The sequence below is a fragment of the Tenrec ecaudatus genome, chromosome 10 (genome assembly GCF_050624435.1).
Source record: "Tenrec ecaudatus isolate mTenEca1 chromosome 10, mTenEca1.hap1, whole genome shotgun sequence".
Lineage (NCBI taxonomy): Eukaryota > Metazoa > Chordata > Mammalia > Afrosoricida > Tenrecidae > Tenrec > Tenrec ecaudatus.
In genome coordinates this window covers 135,281,879-135,306,815 of record NC_134539.1, presented here as the reverse complement: position 1 = coordinate 135,306,815, position 24,937 = coordinate 135,281,879, and the positions used below count along the sequence as shown (strand labels likewise).

The following is a 24,937-nucleotide window of genomic DNA, read 5'->3' as shown; positions in this document are numbered from 1 at the left end:
TACCTTTTCCCCTAGGCTTTTATTTTATTTTAAAAAACAAAACAAAAAAACCCCACAGAAGTAAAAACAAGCAATCTGTACAGGAAGTGGTTTCTGGACGCAGTTGCTCCGGGCAGCAGAGCGGTCTCAGGAAAGTCTCTGAAGGTCACTTAGGAGCCCCCTTCCTCGTCCTCTTGGGTCCTCTTCCAGCTCCTAGGCTTAGCTTCCCTCGTCCTTCCAGACTGGGATCTGGAAGAGGGCTTGGAGGGGCTGCAGCCACAGGTGAGGAGATCGGCTGTGGTACCTGTTGGCTCCTAAGGGATGCTGGGGCAGGGCTCAAAAAGTAAACAACAAGCAAGAGCACCCAGGGCGCCCCACCCTTCCAGCCAGGCTCCTTCTCAGCCACTTGGAATGTGGGTAAGAAGGTTCCTTAAGACCGATTCTTAGCATGGCAGGCTCCTCTGGGCGCAGGCGGTCCGGGGGCCCTCTTCCACCTCGTCCTGATGTGGGCCGCAAGTCCAGCCTCGCCCATTCCCTGAGGTACAGCGGGGCCTCGGCTGACTTGGCCTTCGGGCTCACACTGGCGCGTCCAGACCCAGGTACTCTGGGTTCTCTGCTGTAGGGGTCCCTTCGAAGGTGCTGGGTGGAGAGCCCCGCTCCGATGGGCCCTGGTCCCAGTAATAGAGGTTGTCAAAGGCTGGGCTGAAGGCGGGGGCAGAGTGGGGCAGAGGGGCAGCCCCAGGCTGGGGTGCCAAGTACTCAGGATTCTCCACGGCACCCCCAAAGGCAAAAACATCTTTGACAACTCCATTCTTCCCAGGGGAGAGAGTCTTGGGGGAGAGCGTCTTGGGCCTTTCCAGAGTGGCACCAGCAGGGTGGGAAGGAGGCCGGGGAACCTCCAGGGGAGAGGGGGGCTGTGGCCGAACCCCGGGCTGGTTCACGTATTCTGAAATGGCAAGAGAAGGTGCATCATTAGGGAAAGGAACCCAAGGATCTTTGTCCCTGCCCCCACAGTGAACACCTACCCAACTCTGCCCACCTCCCAACCTCAGCTTGGGCCTGGGCTCCGTACCGGGCTGGGGACTGCACGTCAGGGGGGCGACGTAGCCATCCGTCTCAGGTGCGTGCGTTCCTGTGGGGTCCTCGCTGTACCGCTGCAGAGGGCTGGGGTCCTGCGTGGGGTGGCTCTGCAGCCCCTTGGCTGCCCCCATGACCAGGTCGCCATCAAACACATCGGAGCCTGTCCCTTCCGAGGGTGCCAGGGGCGACTGCGGGGGCACCTCATCGGAGGGCTCCAGCCCCAGGGCCAGCTCACCACCGCCACTCTGAAGACAAGAGAGAATCGTGGGGGGGGGGGGGGGGGCGTTCATGGATCTGGGATGGCGGCACCCTGGGAGATGCCGGGGTCCCAGGGACCTTTGGGGTATAAACAAGGTGAGGTCACCGTGAAGAGAAGGGCAGCACGGGGTGGCCATAGGGCTGAGAAGACAAGCAGGAGCCCTCCTGAGGGAGAATGGGGGACATTAGAGAAGGGGACCACACAGCCACCACCGAGTGGGTGAGCACTGACCCTGGTGGATGAGCTGCGGTGCCTGCAGGAGGCCGGGGCACCCGTGCCGGGAGCGGGGTCCGGACAGAAGAAGCCCTGCTGGGGCACCAGGTACTCCTCGGCATCCACCAGGTCCCCCATGTCCTCGTCCTCCAACAGCGAGCGGTAGAAGGAGCTGTCCAAGGGGCTGGTTGGGCCCAGGTCCTCATTCTGGGGAGGACGGAGGCAGAGGGTGGCAGCATCAGCTCTGCCCGGTGCACAGCCACCCCGAGAGGGCTCAGGGAGGCTCCGTTTCCCACCCTTTGGGGGAGACAACCACGGGGTGGAGAGAGCCAGTACCTGAATGACCACAAAGCGCTGGGGGTCCCTGGCCATGCGGGAGAATTGGGACACCAACTCCCGGAACCTCGGCCGGCACTCCGAGTCGATCATCCAACCTGTGGCGGGCACCCAGCTTCAGTCCCAGGGCCAGCTGGAGCTCTGGCCCTCCTCCCGCTCTGGCTAAATCCAGTCTGGGCAGGCCAGCGAGGCCAGCTACTAGAGGCCCCAGAGTAAGGGGGTCCGGGGCCAGACCCATGGGCAACTCCACAGTTTCCTTCTATTTAGCAAAAAGTTTCTCCCTGGCCAGGCCTCTAGGTGCTCCCCAGGAGGCATACTGGGAAAGGGAGGCGAGGAGGGGCCCTTGGCACCCAGGGACTGCACAGCCGACTTGGTCTCGGAGAGAGCTCGTGGGTCTGTGCGCACGGGGCTCCACGCTGCTGCTCTTTGAGAGTACAGCGCCAGGGTATCCTCCAAGGCACCTCTGGGTGAGTTCAAATCACCAGCCCTTTGGTTTGTAGCACTAACCGGGTGGATCAATCTAGGACACCAGCACCTGGGTCTGTGTGCACCCCCACCCCCTGCCCCTGTGAGCCCCAGCCAGGATCCCCCCTTTCTGCCCTCCCCCACGCAGCCCAGCCACGCACATTTGACCATGATCATATAGACATCGATAGTGCAGATTGGGGGCTGGGGTAGCCGTTCCCCCTTCTCCAGCAGGTCAGGGATCTCCCGGGCTGGGATTCCATCGTAAGGTTTGGCCCCAAAAGTCATCAGCTCCCACACAGTCACACCTGGAGTCAGAGCGGGGTGTGGGGGACCAGGTTGGGGGCTTTAATGGACTTGGCCGCAGCTCTGTCCAGAAGTAGTGCACCATCGGGAGGGTGCAATACCAAGGGACAGGAGCTACCCAACCTCCACCTGCCCACTTCCTGGGAATGTGCAGCTCAGGCACAGGAGCCCTGAGAGCTTAGTGGGCTGAGATCCTCGAGGACCGAAGTTTGAAACCACGAGCCACGGCACGGGAGACAGACAGGGCTTTCCACTCCCATAGAGAGTGACCGTCTCAGACGCGCAAAGGGCAGTTCTACCCTGTTCTGTAGGGTCATTGTGAGTCCGTGTTGACTGGATGGCAGTGAGTTTGGTTGGGTCTGCAGCCCTCGGGCAGGGCAGGGCAGGGCCCTCTCTCCAGCTCTCAGCTGTCCCCCAACCCCAGGCCACTCCCCATCCCCCCTGCCTGCCCCTCCCTCACACACACCATAGCTCCACACATCACTCTGGTGGGTGAACCGCCGGCGGAGAATGGACTCCAGAGCCATCCACTTGATGGGCACCTGGAGAAAAGAGGAGGGCCCTGAGCAAGTGGCCGTTCCGGGTGCCCTCTGTGGCCCAGCCTGCCTCCCTGCGCCTCCTGCCTCTGACCTTGCCCCCGTCCGCATGGTACTCAGTCTCGTCAATGTCCAGCAGCCGCGCCAGCCCGAAATCCGTGATCTTCACGTGGTTGGGACTTTTCACCAGCACGTTCCGGGCAGCCAAGTCCCTGTGCACAAGCCGCACTTCCTCCAGGTAGCTCATTCCCTGGGGTCACAGGGAGCGCTGTGGACCTCGCCCACTCTCCCAGGGCTGGTGCCCGCCGCAGCTCGCCCCGGTCAGCCTGGCGTCCGCAGAGCTTACCTTGGCAATCTGCACACACCAGTTGAGCAGATCCTGGGAACCCAGGCGCCCCCGGTGCTCACGGACGTGGTCCAGGAGGCAGCCGTAGGGCATGAGCTGGGTGACCAGCTGCACTGTGGAGGTCAGGCAAATGCCCAGCAGGCGGGACACGTATGGGGAGCCCACACCAGCCATCACGTACGCTTCCTGGGGGTGATGATACAGAGATCGTGTGGATGGCCACCAAGCTGACCACCTCCGTGCCCCATGTACCCCCCCCCACAGAACCTAGGTTCACAGGAGAAGGGTGAAGAGCCCAGGTGTAGGCAGTCGTTGTGTGCCAGCCCAGGAGCCTTACATCCAGGATTTCCTTGTTGGCTTTCGGAGACGTGTTTTCCCTCAACACTTTGATGGCCACTGGGATTTTCACATTCTCCCCATCGGGGACCCATATGCCCTGCACAGAGTAAGGGAGGTGTGAGGAAGTGGGTGGCCAGAGGGGACTTCTGGTCCCTGTGTCCCTCCTGCCCATAACCTCACTTTTCACCACTTCCTATTCCCCCCACTCCCCATTTTCCACTTCTGTATCTGTACTCTCCCAAACAATACCCTCCCCAGATTCGGGCAGTGGCTCCCCTCCTCAGGCTCCGTGTTCCTGGGCCCGGCACACACCAGGCCCTGGCCCGCCTCTGACCTTGTAGACAGTGCCGAAGGCTCCAGATCCAAGCACCTTCACCTTCCTCAGCTCTGTCTCCTTCAGGATCCGCATCTGAGCCTGGTTGGGCACCGCCCCGCTGGGCGTCAGCGGCTCCACCAGCTGGGGAAGCGGGCAGTGGTCAGTGCCCGGCCTGGCCGCAGCCCCTGAGGGCGGCTGCGAGGCCCAAAGGCCGCCTTACCTCGGTCTCCTGCAACAGCCTCCTCATCGTGTACTTCCGCATCTTCTGCCGCCGCCGCTTGATGACAATGACCAGGAAGAGCCCCACGACCAGCAGCAGCAGCACGCCCACCACAGTGGTGATGATGGACGTCACGTGGCTGGGGGGACAGGGTCATTGGGAAAGGGAAAGCATAGGGTGACCTACAAACCAGGGCGGCCCTCGATCTCAGCTCCAAAACCAAACTCGGCCCTCCCTCACTGCCTCCAGAAGAAAGTTCAAAGCCCTCTCCACCCACACCGCCAAGGTCTCTGCCTTAGCCGAGGCTCCCGTCCAGGGGTCCCAGACTTGCCCTGAGGATCACCAGAGAGCTCGTTGCTATGATGCGGGAGCCCCACTCCCAGACAGCCGGACTGTGGCCATGGGTTAGGCCCAGGAATGTACCCAGAACTCAGTGATTCACATGTTCTAGCCAAATTTTTCACCCCTAGGCCACGATTTCCCACACCTCCTAGCCTTTGCACACCCTGGTCCTCCTGCTTGGCACACTGTTCCTCATCTGCCAAGACGCAGCTCGTTCTAGGAGGCGCTGGCCTGGCTGGCGCCCGCGTCCCTCCCCTATGCAGCCCAGGGTCTGGCGCGCGAGCAAAGCTCTGGGGAAGGCTTGCTTCACCAACAACTGATGGCCAAGGACACACTCCCACCTGGTCTGTGCCCAGAGCACCTTCATGGCTCCCGAGACCTGGTGGACAGGGCCCTCACGTGACCCCGTGTTCCCTCCCTCCCTCCCCTAGGCTCACTCAGAGGGAGCACACTTCATTGTCATGAGCCCCTTAATGCCTTCCCTTCACCTGCCCCTCTGCCCAGGCCCGGCTCAGATGGTGCCACCCTCCTGGTTCCCGCTCCCTGCCCAGTGCTACAGCACCTCTTCTTCTAAATCTTCTGGAGTCTTAAGAACTTCGACTGCCGTGTCTCTCCAGAGACACCAGCCTCTTCAAGGGTGGGGGACACTGGGCGTTGTCCTGTTCCCCGCCCCCTCCCAACATCCTGCACAGGTCTTGCTCTAGTTGGTAGGGCCGATTTAAAATGGTAACTAGCAACAGGGTGGGTTGGGAAGGGTCAGAAGACCCTCCCCCCCCTTGCAGCAGGGACCCCCAGGAGCCCGTGGGAAACGTGAGGGGCAACTCGGCATGTCTAGGGGAGCGGACCCACCTGGCTCTCTGCTCAGCGGGGCAGCCCTTCTCGTCCAGGTCCACACAGCTGCCGGAGAGAGTGCGGTCAGTCACTCTTACAGACCACCCTCCAGGACTCATTCCAGCCCCACACCACCGAGGCAGGTGGGGTGGGCCCTTACCCCCATTAGCCAAAGGCAGAATCTGGGCTCAGGATCACCCAGCAAGGCAAGGGAAGCACCTCTCTGGCCTGGGAACCTGCATCTCCAGCTCCCCGGCATGCCCCCTGTGGTGGGCGGCAGGGGTGAGGCATCTAGATGAGCATCGCTTTGGAAAGTGCTGCTCTGCTCTTGGTCACCGTGCCTCCAGCAGTTTGGCAAAACAAAACGAAAAAACCACCAAACTTGCGGTCATCGAGCGGAATCCCACTCAGAGTGACTCTGTGGGACACTGTGGAGCTCTCCCTGTGGGACTCTGTATGGGAGCAGGAAACCTCAGCCTTCTCCCGAGGAGCGGCTGGTGGTTTCAAACAGCTGACCTTGCAGTTAGCAGCCCCACTCACAGCCACGATGCCACCAGGGCTCCTAGTGTGGCAGCACCCGTCAAATTCAACCATGATGATATTGCCCTGAGATCATCTTTAAATCTTAAATCAAACTAATCCCTGACATCATCTTAGAACCGACCAGCGGGTAGCTTCACTGTTGAAAGAGACAAGCCTTCCAGCCTGAGTGATCCAAAGATGGCAGAGAACAAAATCCATATAGGATGGAGGGAAAGGTGTCAGAGCTCAGTTTGTAGATGGCTATGGAAGGCAGCGGGAGCCCAAAGCCATCCGCAGAGTGCCCCTCTGACCGCAGTCCAGGGGTGTAAATAGCCCTGCTCTCAGACAGAGGTGACTGTACACTTGATATGGGGGGATGAACTACAATATACCAGGGTACCTGGGCAGCTCCCCTCCCTCTTGACCCATTCTGAATTTGCTCTGGGTTGAAATATTTCTTGACAGAGGTTTTCACTCTGGCTTATTTTAAGACTGCTGGTGGTCTTTCCTTTGTATCTGTTTTCCCTGGTCTTTGGCACGTCTCCTGGTATATAAAACACAGCAGGAGCAGATGTAGAGACAGTAACGTGTGAAGGTTTGTTGGGGGGCGTCAGGGAGGCTGAGGGGGAGGAGGGAGCAAATGGTAAACACCAGGGGAGGGGAGATGCTGTGGAACTGACTGTGGTGATGGATACACGACTCCTTTTAAATGCAACTCAACTGCGGCGGAAGTGGCCATGTGAATTTCACTGTGATAAAACTATTGAGAGAAAGAAAGCTGCCTGCCTTGAGCCCGCGCTCCTTTAAGACTTGTCTCTGTGGGCTCAACGTGACAGCGACCACTCCGAAGATGGGCGACGACAAGGAACGAAGGGTGAGAATGGCGGGGATCAGTGTCAATGGGCGGTTGGGGCAGAAACTAAGTCAGGGTGTGTTCTGCAGCAACACGGAAGAAAGTGAAAGCAAGCTCTGGGACATGGTCCCTAACATTACCTGCCCACTAGGGGGCGTGCACAAGGATGCTCATAGGCTGTATGAGGAAAAGGTGGGGGGGGGGGTCAGCAGGTTCACTCAAATAGAGAGACACTGTTAAGTAAATTCTATGACATCCATTCTAGGGGTCGAGTAACTTTTTGTTTTTTAAAAAGGAGGTAGATCTCTTTGGTCACAAGAAAAAACCTCCAAGATATACTAAGTAGCGGGGGAGGGGGGGAAGCAAAGCACACTAAAATACGTAGGGTACAATCCCGGTTACAGTCGCACACACAACACACACACCTCGTTCGTGGCTATCGCGAGTCTCTCTCCCTCTCCCAGGCTGGAGGGAGAAGGATGAAAATAGAAGCACCATGGGAATGATCACTCCAATGGACCAACGGCCACGTGAACATCCATCTCTACGAGCCTAAGGCCTGAAGAACGAGGTGCTGCCCAGCTCCCACTGCCAACTGCTTTGGAAGAGACCACATGAGAAAGGTCCTGGGCAGAGTGGGAGAGAGCTTTGGAACAAAACCCAAACTCGGGAGAAAGCCCAGGCTCGCCGGGTGCATAGAGACTGGTGGATCCCTAAGACTCTGGTCGGTGTAGACTGGTCTCATGTCTCTGCTCAGCCAAATAACAGACAGGCCCACAAGGGGAAGAGTAACACGACTGATGGTGCACCCACAGAATCAACAATCATTTGGGGTCAAGGAGGCAACATTTTCCCCAAGGACCAAGTTCAGAAATGGGGACGGGGTGGGGTGCAGGTGGGTGGGCTGGAGACAGGATGGCCAGCAAAGCGGGAAGATAGGCCATGTGGCACAGAAGAGACTACAACGAAGGAGATGGAAAAGAATGTACAAATCGTCTAGTGTACAACTGATGATCTGCTCTGTAAGCCTTCCCTAATTTACAATAAACACACACACACAACCCTGATTGTATATTAGGGTGAACTTTTTGAAATTGTCATTTTGGGGGACCATTTTGACCTCCAAGCACAACAACTTTGTGTAAGTGTAAGAGATGTAAGTGTATAGAAAAAAGGGGTTTTCCCCAGAAAGGGGGAGGTGGCTTGGTAAGGTTTGCGTTTTTATATTGCCGGAAGTGTTTATCGCAAGGATGTCGTCATGTTGTTTGTGCACCATTAAAAACAACAATTGAGGAAAATAATAAGTGGGAGTGAAGTAGAACTCCCAGCTGGAGCATGGCAAACACGGCAGGATTCTGCTCAGCGGGAAAAACCAACCTGCAAACAACTCATATGGTCTCTGATCCCATTCTGATAAAATGAAAGTAAATGACAATGATAAGTACATGCAATGATAGATGCTAGAATGTACACAGAGAAGAATTGAAAGAAGACTATTCCAAAACATGGAGTGGACCCGGAACTGCCAGCAACATTTATTCTGATGTATGGTTTTGTGATGTGTTCATTTAAAATGTTTTAACAGCATGTTCCTTTTGTAGTCAGGAGAAAAACTAGGAAGAATTAGGAACCACAGGACAAGGAAAGCCAAGCTGTCCCGCCTTTAGAATAAGAGCCCGAGAGGCTCCTGACACAAAAGCCCCACCTTCCCTTCTGCCAAAAAGGCCCTCAGACTCACGAGTGGGTGCAGTTGGTGGGGCAAGGCTGGCATGTACCCTCCTCATCCGGGAACTTCCAGATGGGCATGAAGGAGAGGTCAGGTTTCACACCGCTGGGGCAACGAGCCACACAGAAAGGATCGTCCTTGTAGTGGGCACAGGCCACACACTGGTCAGCCTCCTGGGTGGGGAGGAAGGATGGGGGTCGGGGTGACACAGGCACCTCCTGGGCAGCAGGATCCCCCTATGACAGCGGTTCTCATCCTGTGCATCAGAACCCCTTTGGGGGTCAAACAACCCTTTCACAGGGGTCGCCCGATTCATAACAGCAAAATGACAATGATGAAGTAGCAACGAAAGTAATGTTATGGTTGGGGCATCACCACCACATGAGGAAGTGTATGAAAGAGTCACGGCATGAGGAAGGTTGAGGACCACTGCTTCTTAGGGGTTCTCAGGAGCATGTCCCAGCTGCTCCTACGTCAGACCCAGACCCACTGTGTGTCCACCCCTCTTGCCAACCACCCATCTCTACCGCCTCTCCTCAGCTACCATGCCCAAGAGCCAGGCCTCCCCAGAACCAGTTACCGGCCTGAGCAAACCCCTCCCCCCCCACCAGGACATCCCTCCAACCACCCTGGGCCCACCAGCGTCTCACCAATCCGAAGCAGGTTTCTGAGCCATTCTGGGGCAGACATTCAGGGTGGCACGGCAGACAGCGTCTGTCCTTCACATACTCCCGGGGCAGCCTGGGAGAAGGGGCAGGTGAGAGGGGTCCGAGAGGAGCCCCTGGGCTCCCCTCCAGCCACCCCTCCTCCGCCCCGCATACCCCTGAAGAACTCGGCATTCCTCCACACACTCACGGCCCCGCAGGTACTGGCTGCACTTGACACACTGGGTGGGCCCGGGACCCCAGCAGTGCCCGTGGGCGCACAGGGGGTAGCAGGTCAGGCCCTCACCCACTGCAGTGAGGAGGGAAGGGTCAGAGGAGGGTGCTTAAGTGGGGCCCCTGGCTCAGTGACCCAGGGAGGGGACGTGGTCTGGGCTGCAGGGGGGAACCAGGTGCCAGGCGAGGAAGGCAGGGCTAAGAGAGTTCTGGGCGGTTCCAAACACAGGAAGGCCAGGGGAGGGAGGGGGGCCAAGGCAGTGTGGCAGGGTCTCCGCTGGAAGCCATGCCAAGCGGCCATGCCAGCCCAAGCAGCCTCAAGAAGGATGCGCCAGGGCTGGGCAGGCCGCACCAGTTCCAGAATGCTGCTGCCGGGTGCACGAGGGCATGCTGTGCGCTGGCCCTGGGCTCCGGGTCTTACCACACTCAGCCTCGGGCCGGTTGGCAGTGTGCAGCAGGGCCTGGTGAGGGTTCCGGAAGAACTGGTCCCAGGGCACCGTGTGGACGAAGCAGAGCCGGGCGTTGCGGTGGATGAGCGCCAGCCCGCTGCTCAGCTCCCGCAGCGAGCGCAGCCCCAGCCAGCTGATGCCCAGGCCTTGCAGGGTCAGCGAGTAGGCGCCGCTGTGGGGGGAAGGGCACTCCGCTGCAGGGGGACCAACTCTCCACCGCCCCCCCCCCTTCCCGGTCCTTCCCCACCTCGCCCACTGCCTAACTCCCCAAACTCCCGGAAAGAACTGGGGAGACCTGCTCCCAACCCCACCCACTGATCCGAAGCTTCCTGGGAAGCCCCTCCCCTAGGTGCTGGCTCCGGGAAGCTCACTCACTCGTGCAGAGCTCGTCCCCGGATGACTCGAAGGTTCTGGAAGGCACTGAGGTCGGACAGGCTGTGGGGCCATGCTGAGATGTACAGATAACCTGCAGGCACAGCCAGGTTGAGGATGACAGGGACCCACCTCGGAGAGGGGCCCCGCCCTGACCCAAGGGGATAGCCTGCCCCTAGCCCACCTGTGAGCTCTTGCAGTGTCTCGAACACTCTGAGCTGCTCAGGCTGCAGCGGGGGGGTATTGGAGGCTGGGTCCCTAGGAGGAGGAGGGGGGGAGTCAGCAGGCAGGGAAGGGGGTGGGCATGATTGCCCACCTTGAATGCCTTCCCTACCAAGCCAGGCGGTTCCCATCGTGAGCTCCAAACGCCCAGGCCCTCGTTTGGCAGGATCTAACAAGCAATATTTATATCCTTTGAGCCAGAAATCCCTTTTCTAGGAATGTGGCCCCGGAGGAAAATGAGGCAGACTTTCTACTGCGTGAAGCTTTCCCATCTCGGGAACCCAGAGGGGCAGTTCTAACCTGACCTATAGGGTCACTTTGAGCCTCATGGACTGGAGGGCCATGTGTGAGGAAGGTGGCCCAGAGAGGTACTAGCCCCCATTCCCCGAGGCAAGGCCAAGGCCAAACTGTTGCTAAGAGTGGAAACCTAAAGTGACCTAAACGCTCCCGTAACCACCATTTTAGCTTCGCCCATCAATTACACATCAGTTGAACAACCTAGCCCTCACTGGGAGAAAGACGGGGCTTTCTACTCCCCTAAACAGTTACAATCTCGGAAACTCAAAGGGGGCAGTGCCACGCTGTCCTAGGGGGGGTCACTCTGAGGCGCCATCGACTCGATGGCAGTGAGTTTTCCCTTCAACTCTCATCAATCACAGGGAACTAAACCGAACCCCGAGCTCTCCAGGTCAGAGACTAAGACCTCGGCTTTCCCCGTGCGGGCCACGCCCGAACCCCTTGAAAGGTGAGGTTAGCACTGCCCCCAGTTTACAGACCAGGAGGCGGGGCCAGGTTTCAAACTTGAGCGGCCAGCTCCCTCCTGCACAAGCACACAAAGCAAGAGGCCGCACACCTCCCACGGGCCGTTCACAGAAAGCCCCTCCCCAGCGAAATCCGTGGCTACAGCCGTGTGTCCCGATCTGCACACGTGCTCTTGAAGGGTACACACTCGGAACAAGAGTCCCCTCTCAGAAGGGGCCCAGAGGGGACGGACGGGCTGAAGGGCAGTGCTCCCCTTGCTGCTTGGAGCAGAATCAGCACGTTTCCTTTACAGCGTGCGCCCTCTGGACGGACGCAGTCCCTCGGGTGCGCGCCACCCCCATCGGTGACGAGAACATTTCCCCTCCCTCGCTGCAGAAATGTCCCTGCGTCCCTTGACAGTCCCCATCCCGCCCGGGGCAACCACCGTTCTGATCTCTATCACCCTGGAGTGGTTCTGCCTGTTCTAGGAGCCACTTGGTCGCACACTCTGGCCTCGGCCTGCGTTTGCTCTCAGTGTTTTGGAGGCTTCTCCAGGCTGGGGGTGGGGGGCGGTATATTGATAGATTGGACACGAGATGGTTTGATTATCCCCTCATGGGTGGACCTCTGCGCCGTGCCGGGTCTGAGCTGTTCTGAAGGACCCTGCTCGGAACGCATGAGGCCTCTCACTCTACCTGGACGGTTCCACCTCTTGACAAACACATTAAGGAAGGTCTCACCGAGACGGACAAACACCCGTTGATGGCAGGTATTTCATTTACAAAAACCAGCTCCCCCCAACTTCCTGCTCCCGCTGGTCCCCACCCCGGCTCCTCAGCGCTGCCAGCCGCCGGCCCGGTTCACGCCCCGGCTCTGTGTCCTTACCCAGCGAAGCTCTCAGGTAGGAAAGCCAGGCTCCCAAAGATCTTCTTGCAGCCTGCAAACTCCTGGATGTTGGCACTGGTGACCGCCTTCACCTCCCGCAGGTGCTCCCTGCCCAGGCCGTAGCACACTGGGGGGCAAGGGGTCAGGGCAAGGAACCGGCTCAGGCCCCTTTCTCTGGCTTCAGGAGCCCCAACTCCTCTGCCCTCTCTCCAGCCCTCTCCCAGAGCCCCGCTCACACACCTCCACACCGCCAGAAGATAAGGGACACTGCCGGAGGCAGCGGAGAAAAGGCTTGTGTCCCGGGAGGGTACAAGGAAGCATGGGACAGAGTGGGCTGGGTACACAGAGGCAAGGACTGAGCCCGGGGAGCAGCAAGTAGATACCTTGGGCACAGGGCTTGTTGCATTTCTCACACTGCTGGGTGCCATCCTCCGCTGTCACCTCTTGGCTGTTCAGGGGACAGTCCAGGGTGCAGGAGCTTGCATCCGTAGACAGGTAGTTGTCTGAGGAGATGAGGAAAGGTCTAAGCTCTGACCCTCCATGCCGTGTCACTATGCCCAGGTGCAAGAACAGGGCCTGGCACGGGTCACTCGCTCCTCACACCCACCTATGCTGAGCACTGCCGGAACTCCATTTGTTAGCAAGAGAGACTAGGGCCCGGAGTTACGGAACTGATTCAAGGTCACAGTAGTAGTAAGTAGAGGAGCCAGGATTCGAACAAAGACAATCTGGCTCTCTCAACTACAAGGGGGAAGTGATCGCCAGAACCCGAGGTGCCCCCCGGCCCTCCACCCCCATCATCTCTCACATGGGAGTGATACGGATTCCCAGGCACTCCCAGGAGGCCCTGGTGCTCACAGGGACAGGTGGTCACACAGCTGGCACCAAAGATGTAACGGCCCTCCGGGTTGAGCACCGACTCGAAGGTGTCCGTGTTGTAGGTGAACAGGGACGGGCACTGCAGCTGACAGATGCCACTGTGGTTGAAGTGCAGGCAGGCCTAGGAGGGCAAGCAGTTGGTGGTCACTGGGACAGCCCCTCCCCGTGACCTCCGGGCCGGGCAATGGGCACAAGGCAGAGTGGCACCTACCAGGCAGTCGGAGTGCTTGGGGCCCGTGCAGCCGGCCGCACACTGCTCGTGGCAGCAGTCCGTGGGCAGCGGGCCCTTGCAGCGTGCACAGCCACCAGCACAGATGGTGCGGGTCACTGTCGGGCAGAGGGCAGGATGAGGGCTGGGTGGCACAGCCGGTCCCATCAGCTCCCGTAACGATTCCCTGCCCCCCGGGGAAGGCCTGCTCCCGTCCCAGCCCCCCAGATTCCGGGCTTCAGGAAGACTCACATCTCTGACAGTCCTTGGAAGTTTCCCCCCAGCAGCGGGGGGCTTTACAAGCTAGGGAACAGGGCCTGCCTGGGGAGGGAAGCAGAGGATGGTGAGAGAGAGGGAAGGGTGACCGGAGACCGAGGAGAGAAACTGTTGGAGACCAACAGTCTCGGGGATGCACAGCGATGGGCCATGGAGACAGGGCCTGAGGCAGGTAGAAATGGACACACGCAGACCAGGGCAGGAGGGTGCGGAAAGAGGCACTGGGAGCTGCGGGTGGCAGCCAGGCACTTACAGGCCCGGAAATGGTCACTATCGACCATCTCCAGGGGCAGCTGGTTATTCTTGTGGAAGATGTCTTTCCACAAAATCGTCTCCTGGTAGCAAAGCTGGGGGTTCCGTAGGATCTGGACACCTCCCTTCAGGATCTCTGTGGGATGGGGGGGTGAGAGGGGGGGCAGATGACTTTCACCACCCATCTCCTCTCAGAACCCTCTCCCTTCTCAAGAGAGGTGCAGGTACCCTCACCCAACCTCGGGAGTTTCCTGGGCATCTTCTAGCCTTCCCTCTGCCACACCCCACACCTGTGCCCAAGTCTGCAGATGGACCAGTGGAGACCCAGGAAGGAGTGCCCGGCTTCACCATTATCTAGCTGCATGCCCTTGAGCACCGAGTGTGTCCCCGGCAAGTCCCCATATTCTCATCTGTAAAATGGGACTGCCAGGGATGCAGCGTTAGAACGAGACTGAAAAGGGATCCTGCGTGCAGAGGGCCAGGTCTCCAGAGCGTTGGGACACTGTCAATTCCTCAGCTGCCCTGGACAGCTGGGCAGGTTGGAGCTGCCAAGTGGAGGCAGGAGGCCAGCCGACATTCGGCTTGTTTGTCAAGCTGCAGCATCTTAGAGGGAAAAGGGACCTTTTCCTAACTGGCCCCAAAGCACCTTCCCCTCGCACTGTCCACGTCCACGGGGGGGGGAAGGAGGAGACCACTGACGGTTCATCAAAGGCACCCCACAGGGAGCAATGACCCAAAGGTGGCTCCCGGACTGAGGATGAGTGCACCTGTGAGGCTTCGAAGCTGCAGCTCCTGCAGCCCTCCGGGGTCAGCCCCCGGGGCAGGAGCGGCAGGGTCGGCTGTGTCTCCGTTGTCCAACACGGCCAGGGCAAACTTGTCCAGGAAGAGTTGAGTGCCCCGCACGATTCTCAGCCTATGCAGCGGGACCTGCTTCATTTGGTTGTGGGCGATGAGCACGTAGCCTTGCACCTCCTGGATATCCTGGAAGGGGACCGAGCGGGGCAGGCGCTGAGACGGAGCAAGATCCCCAGCCCCGCTGAGCAGTCCTGCTCCTCGTCCATAAAGTGGAAGTCGAGCGAGCGCCTCTGCAGACGCTTGCATGACCAAGAAAGCTCACCATGGAGAGAGCGCCCTGCCCTCTTTGCAGGGCAGTTTCTTCAGCCGTAGCAGGAAAGGCCTAGGCCATACATTCACGGGCCCCGCCCCAAGGGGCAGGAAACACAGCTAACAGGTCGGCTTCCCCTCTGCCTTGTTCGCTTATCACCACTGGCATCAAGTTCCAGCACCTGGATTGCTCTCCATATACAGATGGGAAAGTGAAGCCTTAAAGCTAAGGCCTGGGCCATTCATCCAGCTCAACGGCTGCAGAACTGGACCTGGGACAAGAACATCTCCCGCATCCCTGTCCTCCACTGCAGAGTGGCTGGAGGGCTTGGACAAAAGGGGAGGTGGCCCAGTGGGCAAGAGAGCAAAAATTAATCAGTGGCAAGGCTGGGGGAGTGGGGAGGGGAAAGGGAATTGGGGAGCAAGCAATGAATGGGGGGAAGCACTAGAATTGATTGTGATGATCTAAGCGGCTTAACTATAAAAATAACCATAAATAAGTAAAAAATAAAAGCCACTTAACTGTGGAAGTGTATGACATGTGAACTTTATATCAAGAACACTACTAAAAAAAAAACTGGAAGAAGAGGTTTTGCTTAGGGACATTAGGTTTACATGGATAGTGGTGGGATCACTGGGAATAAGATATCGACAGTGGTGTATAACCAGTGGCACTGAATGATCCATGAAGAATTTTGTTGTGTATCTTTTTGCCATCACTTAAAAATAACAAGAATAATAATTACACTAGTAACGAGTACAAGAAGAAAATGTTCTAAATTTGACTGTGGCAATGATTGTACAACTCCTCTTGATATGATTGAACTATTGAATTGTAAGATGCGTGGTTGAAGTGCCAATAAAACTGTATAAAAATTGAGATTGATGAGGGCAATGAATGTTCAAATGTGCTTCACACAATTGATGGCTGTATGGATTGTGATAAGAGTTGTATGAGCCCCTAATAAGATGATTTTTAAAAAAGAGTTGTAAGAGTCCCGAATAAAATTATTTTTTAAAAGAAAACTGAAAAAAGAAACCTGTGTGAAAAATATTAATCAGATTGTACAGATGTAGTCCACCCAAGAGGTTCCTGGCATCTATGGAAGCGTATCAACTGATCTTGCAGCAGGATGAGTGGGAGTGAGACATCAGCAAGGATTTCCCAGTGGAAGAACCACAGACAAGGACTAAAGGAAAAACAGCCACCCTTCTACCAGTCACCCAGAAGCGGAGGGTTGTCCCTACGCCTCACCTGCAGGAAGGAGAGGCTGGCATGGGCAGGTAGGTAGGTGAGCTCCAGGTTGCCCTGCACCACCTGACAGCCCTGGTAGAGGTGGCGAAGCATGTCCAGGTGGGTCTCGGGACTGGCCGGGCGCTGCAGCTTCATGTCCGTGCCGGTGCACACTGGAAGGAGGAAGTAAGGGAGGAGACAGGTCAGAAGGCCACCTCTGGCACACTCACTGTGAGCCCAGAGTCGTGCCATCCCAGAGAGGCCTGGTGGAGTCCTCCTCCCACGCCACCTGCAGCTGCAAGGCTGCCAGGCATAGAAAGCTTGCGCGTTCGGGAAAAGAAAATTGGGGAAGTGGCTCCTTCTAGCTGGCTCCATGGAGAGACCTCCAGAGGGACGCGGCTGGGCCAGCCCCATGGCGTCTGCCTGCTCAGTTCAGGGTGTAGGCTGGCAAAGAAAGCCTCCTTTGTCTCAGAGGCCACAACTTAGGGCCGAGGGGTAAAAATCCCCCAAGAGAAGAGATGAATCATGAATCCTTGGGATACCCCCGGCCCCTCTCCCAGGGCAGTCTCCCCCACCTCATTCCAGCACCACCCACACTACAACTTCCTGGCAAGGGGCACCCCAGCCCCCAGAGCCACCCAGAGAGTGGGAAAGGAGGGTCATGACAGGGGACCTGGGGCAACCAAGGGCCAGGTCATTGCAGAGATCTCTGGAAGTCCCCCCGCCCCCCGCAGAGAAAGAAACCTCGGGCTACAGACATCCAGACCCAGGCTCAGATCCTGTGCCAGGGCGATGCCTGCCGTGAAGGCCCCTACGTTGGCACTCTCACCTTGCCACCTCTTCGGGGCAAGACTCCAGAACCAGCTGGCAAAATTGATGCCACAAAACTCCTGCCACAAGGACACTATGTCAATCCCGTGTCCCTGCCCCAACGCCAAGCACCAGCCAAGGGAATCAAGATTAAACTGTCGGCATTCTCAGCCCCAGCCTAGTGTCCCTGGAACCAGAAGTATCCCCCCACCCCACCCCACCCCCGAGATCAGATACTAGAGGGATAAGCTACACTCTGGGCCAGGTGGGCGTTCTGGACAGCTGCTGGCACCATGCCGGCCAGCAGGGGGGAGATTAGAGTGTCCAGTTGAACCCGTTTTTCTGCTCTGGCGAAGAGATGAGTCACCTGGTGTGTCTTGCCCAGGAGGGTGTGGGGGAGGAGGGGAGGGCACCGTGGTTTACACAGGCCCACAGGGGGCTGAGCTGCCTGGAGTTCCTGCTGGCCTTCTCAGACACACTCCACCAGGTGCCTAGTGGGGCGGGCTAGTGGTGGCCTCAAAGTTTGCCACCAGGACTTCTGCTCTCCCAGCCATGTGAAGCCTAGAGCAGCAGTTCTCACCCTGTGGGTCTCGACCCCTTTGGGGGTTCAAACAACCCTTTCACAGGGGTCGCCACCTGATTCATAACAGTAGCAAGTGACCGTGATGAAGTAGCAACAAAAACAATGTTCTGGTTGGGGGGTCACCACCACGTGAGGACCTGTATGAAAGGGCCGGGGCCTGAGGAAGGTGGAGAACCACTGTCTTAGAGTGTATGAGAGAGACCTCCTACCTGCAGGAGTTGGAAGGGGCCCACGGCCCCACCTGAGCTGGTGACCAAAAGCGTGTAGGCTCTCTTCCCAGCCCCCTGGACGGAGGGGAAAGGCACAAAGAGGGAGGGCAGGAAGAACCCAGAATAGACCCCACGGGTCCATGCACCTCCCACGTTGAGAAGAGTGAGACCACCAGGCTCCGCTCCCTGCTGCACCCACTGACATCTCCCCCTTCCCTTACCCCTCCCCCAAGACTCCCAAGAGAAACCGGAGGCCAGGCTGGCAGGCCAGGCCCAAAATAACGCCCTGCTGCCAGGACCTCCCCCGGCCCGGAGGCTTCAGCTGCTTCCCAGGCACAGCTGTCCCCAAACCCAGACCCCAGGCCCTGACCCAAGCCTCTGGGACAGGGATGCACGGGGTCTGGGGCAGGGCTGTCTCCACCCGCTGCAGGCCCTCTGCAGCTAACGAGGGACATCAGGAAAACAACGGGAACTGCAGGATTTGAACCCGGGGCTGCCTGACGCTAAACCCCACATTCCTTCCACTAGGCCCAAGCGCACACACCCGAGCACGTGCACGCAAGTGCACCCCAAACAAACGCCGACTCCCGAGGGTGCCACCGGTAAACATCACAGGGCTCAGGCAGGGTGACCAGGCTGGGCAGGACTGAACAATCAGAAACCTGGGAGCCCCACCCCACTAGAGAGTTGTTTACCTGATTTCAGGCTGATTGTGACTCTGAAAAGTGTTTGCAGACAGGTGGTAAAATTGGTACCCAGTGTCCCCTTCCCAAGGCTCTGGCTGGCTAAAACCGAGCAACTTGACCTGAAGCCAAAAAAGATGTTTGACTACTTTTTGATACTCCCACCCCTCCCACTCCAATCCTCCCTATCTACTTCCCTCTTCCCCATCTTCCCCTCTGTGTCCTCGGCTCCCATGGTCACCGGCCCATTTAGTCTCTTGCAGGGCAAGAAGTTCTAATTCTACCGGAGAAACTCTTTACAACCTCCCAGGTCACCTGGCCCTCTGGAGCCCCAACCTCAAGACAAAGACCGCGAGGCGGGCTCAGAGCAGAGCAGGGTCTGGAGTGATAAACTGGGGCCAGGTGAGATGAGTCAAGAGACAGGTCAAGGGCATGATGTCATCCACCCTGGGAGCAGCTGGTCAGGGTCGCTCATGGCCCTCTGGCTGGATTTTTGTGCCCAGGGTTTGGTCCCAACCTGGATGGATTCCCTCACTCCCACTCCCTGACCCCCACCCTAGCCGCTTCTCCATAGCAATGAGGAAGCCAAGACTTCATGTATTTCCATGAGAACACACTCCTCCTCAGCTCCCTCTCTTGAGACTTGGGGCCAGAGCTCACACTAGTCACCAGGACTGACCTAACACACGTACACACATGTACACACACGTACACACACGTCGGACAGAGTGCGTCAAGCCTGGCTTCCAGATCTTTAGCAAAACCTAACTCTGCCACCCACTGTGTGGCCTTGGACAAGACCCTAACCTTCTCCCGGTCCCTCTGGGCAGGCAGGAGCTCCATCAGATTGGCTTTGTCTCCATGGTCCCAGGTGCCGGCCATCTCACAGGCGGTTAGCCAGTGACTGTGCTGACCTGAACTTGGCTGAAGGAGAAGATCACAAAAACAAAAACAACCCAAAAGCAGTCTGTAAACTCGAGGAGGTTTTGTAAACAGAACGGGGGGGCTACCCAAACCTAGGGAGCAAAAAGAATCCTCCCACTTCACTGACAGCACCTGGGCTGGACCTCGGACCTCTCCTGGGAGGGGAGAGGCCGAACAAGTGACCTAGCCAGTGATGGAGACACCAGCCCAGAAGGGCTTCTCACAGGCTAGGGGCTACGACGGCCATCCATTCTAGGTCATTCTAGCCCCAGGGGCAAGCATAGCTGCCAGGGCTCTGCATCAGCCCTCCAGTCCATCCCTCATCAGTCTTCTGCTTCTGCTCCAGTTGTATTCCTCTGCCCACTGTCCTGCGCGTCCCAGTGGTCTCCGGCCCCACCCTGCCCCTAGTGTCCTGCCATACCAGGAGGGCCCAAGAGGAAGGCAGCCTTGGGCTAAGCAGGGAGAGAGGGTCTCTGAGGCCAGGAGGGTCCCTAGTGAGTGGAGGGAAACAGACCCTCTGTTTTACAGGCTAGCTAACTGGATGAGAAGATCATTCACCTAAAAACCAGATTAGTAACTCTACCTGGCTCATGGCGGTCACTTAGCCAGAGCTCTGCCCTTGACTGGAACTAAAACTCTGACTAATTCTTGATTCCTCCTTATTAGACTCCAAAATACCTTGGACCTTACGGGTCAGCTGTGCATGTCGCTTTGTTTCACTGAGCTTCAGTGCACACCTTTCACAGGATCGCTGCTAAAGTGAGATGAATCCGTGTGGGAGCCTGGACCATAGAAAGCACTCTGGTTTGGGTGTGTTTATTTGCCTCTTTTTCTCTGTAAGTTGAGGCAAGAGAGATGGATGGTTCCACCAGTGATTCAGGGACTCTTCTACCTAGGAAACATTGTTGAAAGTGGTTTGTATTTGATTTAGGGGTGCAGTATTTGTTCTCTTTTTACACTGGATGGAGTCTTGGTGACATAGTGACTGAGGGATTGGGTCGCTAACCTCAAGGCCAGCAGTTCAAACCCACCAGCTGCTCTACAGGAGACTGCAGAGGCTTTCTGCTCATACATGGATTCCTACTCTGTCCTCTAGGGCTACTCGGAGTAGGCAGTGACTAGACTGTTCTTTAATACCGGAGCTTAGCTTTTCTATTGTTTATCCCTGAATATTAAAAGAAGGTTACTTTCCTTGTAACTGTATGCCCGGAGAGTCACGGTGGAATTAAATGATGCGTTCTGCATGATCAAACGGATGTGCTTGCTTCAATTTACAAAACCTTGACCACTAAGGAAGGGTCCCCAGCAAAATCCTGACCCTAGGACCTCCCCTCAGGTTCCGCCCTCCCATTCCAGCCCCTGCCCTTGGCCCTGGGATAGAACAGGGGTGCAGGAGGCAGCTGGGTGGTGAGCTGCCATTTTAACCAGTCCTTAGAGGCCTGCCTGGGAAACTGGAGGAGGGGGCTGGAGAAAGCAGCCTTCTTCCTCAGAGAGGTGCGCATTGCACGCACGCGCGCACACGCGCACACACACACACACACACACACCTTGTTTACAGACGATTGGCACCTTGAGGGAGTTCCTTGAGAGGGCAGAGTTCAGCCAAATGCCCCAAGTGGGCAGGGAGAACGCTGTTTGAAACACAAAGCCCAGGCACCAAGGCCAGGAGATCCGCTCAGTAACACACAGACTGGGGGTACCCCCACCCCCTGTAGCCTCACACACACAGCCAATACCCGACCCCCTCGAGCAGCCAGGAGCCGGAAGGCATCACCCCAAGTCCACCAAGTCAGAACACTCTCCATTCTCAGTGTGTCTTCCCCACAACCAGGAGAAGCTGGACTCTGTCCCTGCCTTGTCCATGGCAGAGAGATGTGGGGGTCCAACCACCTGTGCTCGCTCGGAGCCCACCCTCGAAGTCTTCTGCCCCCTCTCTGGTTACCTGGCATTGCTACCCCAGCACCTTCTGGTGGAGTTAAGGTATCTGAGGATTCCAGGAAGGTGTGCACACTGAAGAGTAGGCAGGCCAACCAACACCGAGGACGGGGTTCTGGTGCCACCAGGCTTAATGGGCTTAGGAAAGGTGGGCAATTCCAACCCACCGGCCACTCGGAGGGAGGAAGATGCAGCAGCCTGCTTCGGTGGTGACCCTAGCCACAGAAGCCCTGTGGGGCAGTTCACTGTGTGCTAGATGGCTCAGTGGCCTCTTGCTGGGGGCTGTGGGGGAGACTTCAGCTTCCAGCATTGTGCAGTTCCCCCACTCCCACCCATCCCCGCCCCTGCGGAACACACTGTGCCAGCTCTTTGCCCGCACAGCCCAGCCTTCAGCAAGTCCACGGCTGTCCCCCTCCCCTGCCGCCCCCTGCCCCGAACTTCCAAACAGCCCTGGAATCTCTCCCCCAAGAACCAGAGAAGGCCCGGCCACCCCTCACCGCCCCACCCCACCCCTCCCAGGCTCTCGCAAAATGACAAAGCAGCCCGTCCCGAGGCCGGCCCGACAGACACTTGTTTAAAAACAACCGTCACGCCCGCCCCCAGTCCGGACCCCGCGATGAGGCAACTCGGCAGCCAGCCGGGCTCGGGCTCCACAGGTTGCCTCCCAGCGCCCCCTCCACCCCGCCACCCTGCCCGGCGCTGGAGGGGCGAAACCCCGGCCTGGGGAGGGGGCGGGGACCCCCCCAAAGGAATCCGGCCGAGTCCGGTCTGGGGGCGGAGACGGCCCACTGGGAGGGCTGGGAGACGGCTCGCGAGGCAGGAGGGGGAGCAGGCGCTCGCACGCGCCGCGCACTCCGCCCTTTGGGAAACTTTGGGAGCGACTTCCGAGCACCCGGTGGGGCGCGTTCCCGGAGCCCGACTCCGGACGGGAGCTCACCGCGCCCCTCCGGTGCAGCTGCCCACCCCTGGCCCACCTGGTCCTGCCCCCCTCCCTGCCCGAGGGTCGGGCTGCCCGGAGCATCCCAATTGTCCCCCAAGTTCGGGTCCCGGGAGCCGGCGGACCCACGGCCCTCCCCGGCTGCAGGGCCGGCCGTCGCTGCCCCGCGCCCCCCTCCCCGCAGACCCACCGTGGGTGCTCGCGACTCCGGGGGGCAGGAGGGCGAAGAGGAGCCCCCAGCGGCACCAGGCCGCCAGCTCCATGGTGCTCACAGCGGCTCCGGCCCCATGGCTCCGGCCGGACTAGGCTGCGCGGGCGCGGGGCGGCGGGGCCGGCACCCTGCGAGGGGCGGGCGGGCGGGCGGCGGCCTCGGGGTGCTCCGCGTCGCTCGGGCCCCGCTCGGAGAGCTTCAGCTCCGCGGCTGCCCTCGGTGCTTCCTCCTCCCCCCGCCGCCCGGGCCGCTGTGATTGGGAGCCGGGCGCCCGCCGCTCCCCACCCCCTCCGACCGCATTCCAGCCGGGCTCGGGGAGTGGCGACGCGCGGCCGCGCTTTCCCTCGCTGGGCCTGCGCCGCGCCGGGCCGGGGTCCGGCCGTGCCCGGCCTGCGGGTGGGGAGCGCCAGCGCTGGGCGCCCCCTCCCTGCCCTCGGGAAGTGGGTGCGGGCCCCAACGCGCGCGGGCGCCCTGGGCCATCCTGAACGCTCCGGAAAGTTGCCTCTCTTTCCCCCGCCCCCCCCCCCCCGCCCCATCTTAAACATTCCAGGAGAGTTTGTATCCTACTCGATCCCATGGCTATTTGTTTGGGTACCCCATCATGGTTTTCCCACCGCACGCTCGAGTAACGTTGCCGAGCCGAGAGGGGTGCATGCTGTATTGAACTTGTGGTTTCCCAGACGCCCAGACTGCCTTTCTCAGTCTTGGGAGTCTGAAAAGCATGGTCCTAAGGAGGCCAGTATGCGGGGGCGGGGTGAGCCATTCAAATTGATGCGCCCTCCTCCCCATCCTTGGGAGAACTTCCCTTTTATTTCTTTATGGGGCATGGAGAACCTGACTCAGGACACGTGTCTCCTCCGTCCTTGGCCTTTTATGACTCTGTTCAATTCCATCTCCCCACTCCAATTTCCACCTGGAGTTCCTGATCCTGTCCTTCAGGTCCAGTGGGGGGTGGGGAGGTGGGGGATGAGGATGGAGGAAGGCATGTTTTTCGCTGGCAACCCCCCACAAAAGAATGTGTGGGACATTTTATACCGACAAAGTACTCATTGTTTACCTGAATTCAAATTGAACTGTGCATTCTGATTTTATTTGCTAAATCTGGCAAACCTACTTGGCCTGGCCCAGCCTAAGAGCTATGCTTGCACTGGTCAAAAGAGGGTCCAGGCACCTCCTAGGGTCCAGAGACTAAAAGACACTCATCCTACTCACAGTGACCCTGTAGAACATAGTGTCCCTGTGGGTTTCCAAGACTGGAACTCTTATGGGAATAGAAAGCCCTATCTTTCTTCCTCGGAGCTGCTGGTGGTTTCGAACTGCTGACCTTGCAGTTAGCAGCCCCATGCATAACCACTGTGTCACCAGGCACTTCTTAAACGGCTTCCATGTGCCTGGGGGTAGTGGTGGTGAGAGCATCAGGGGTCATGGGATCAAAATAACTTGAGTTCAAATCTCACCACTTGGTGTGATCGTGGGCAAGCGACTGAGCCTGTCTCCACCTCGGTTTGCTCCTCTGGGAAAGGGCACCAGATAGCCCCCAGCATGCTGAGCTAGGGGTTCCAGAAAACCATGCTCCTGAAGCACTTAGCACAGTGCACCAAACCAAACTCACCGCCATCAAATCAATTCCCACTCGTGGCAGTCATAGAGAACAGGGTAGGACTGTCCCTGTGAGTTTCCAAGACAGTAATTCTTTACGGGAGTAGAAAGCCCAGTCTTTCTCCCACGTAGCAGCAGCTGGTGGTTTTGAACTGCTGACCTTACAGTTAGCCAAGGCCATAACCACTAAGCCACCAGAGCTCCTTAGCCCAACACTAGGCACATAGTAATTATTACTCAATAAATAGTGCCAATTGTGGTTATACTGGAGCAGATCTGGGCTCTGTGGGGCTTGAAGCTTATAAACATTGGGGCACTCTCATTAAGAAAGGGGATAAACCCACCGAGGCAAAACACTAAGGGGTGCAACAGAACAGCAAGGGGAACAGAGCAACAAAGTCCCCAGGGAATACCAAAAATGGACTCTGGGGCCAGGGCTTGGCACCCCATCAGACTCGACCGGAAAACACTCCTAAAGGCCAACAAACAGTCCTTGAACTAACTACAAGATTTTTGTTGTTGCTGCTGCTGTTGTTGTGTTATGGGTTTTTTTGCTATTTTTTTGTCATTGGCTTTTTGTTGCTTTGTTTTGTTTTCTTTGGTTGCTTGGTTTGGCTCTGTCTTGTTTTTGTGCATCTTATTATCTCTGAAGGTCTGTCTAAATAAGATAGGCTGGATGAACAATCTGGAGGAGAAAACAATGGAATCAACAGTTCCGGGGGGATATGGGAGAGGGGGAAGTGGGGGAAAAGGAAGTGGTGCTAACAAACCCAGGGACAAGGGAACAACAAGTGATCCAAGTTGGTGGTGAGGAGGATGTAGGAGGTCTGGTAGGGTGTGATCAAGGGAAATGTAACCAAGAGGAATCACTGAAATC

At 58.0% G+C, this 24,937-nt stretch overlaps 1 protein-coding gene across 1 annotated transcript; it reads right to left on the bottom strand.

The window, feature by feature from the left end:
- ERBB2 (erb-b2 receptor tyrosine kinase 2) lies at positions 1-22,693 on the bottom strand. Its single transcript, XM_075561766.1, has 27 exons — positions 22,441-22,693; positions 16,191-16,342; positions 14,599-14,812; positions 13,833-13,967; positions 13,556-13,624; positions 13,307-13,422; positions 13,075-13,216; positions 12,600-12,719; positions 12,217-12,343; positions 10,553-10,626; positions 10,372-10,462; positions 9,969-10,168; positions 9,491-9,623; positions 9,320-9,410; positions 8,682-8,842; positions 5,587-5,634; positions 4,396-4,534; positions 4,194-4,316; positions 3,858-3,956; positions 3,521-3,706; positions 3,269-3,424; positions 3,105-3,180; positions 2,494-2,640; positions 1,868-1,965; positions 1,550-1,738; positions 1,052-1,304; positions 1-925 (listed from the first exon to the last, which is right to left on the bottom strand). Exons 1-27 carry the CDS (start codon positions 22,511-22,513, stop codon positions 555-557), a joined length of 3,783 nt encoding a protein of 1,260 aa, XP_075417881.1. The 5' UTR covers positions 22,514-22,693; the 3' UTR covers positions 1-554.
- Between the last annotated feature and the right edge of the window lie 2,244 nt (positions 22,694-24,937).

Bases quoted from the DNA above. Each gene is read 5' to 3' on its own strand.
- ERBB2 (XM_075561766.1), bottom strand. From the start codon at position 22,513: ATGGAGCTGGCGGCCTGGTGCCGCTGGGGGCTCCTCTTCGCCCTCCTG. The intron at 12,720-13,074 runs GTGAGCACCAGG...TCATCTCCTCAG, and splicing joins CTGTGTGACCACCTGTCCCT to ACAACTACCTGTCTACGGAT. The intron at 10,627-12,216 runs GTAAGGACACAG...TCCTCCTCCTAG, and splicing joins CTACCTGAGAGCTTCGCTGG to GGACCCAGCCTCCAATACCC.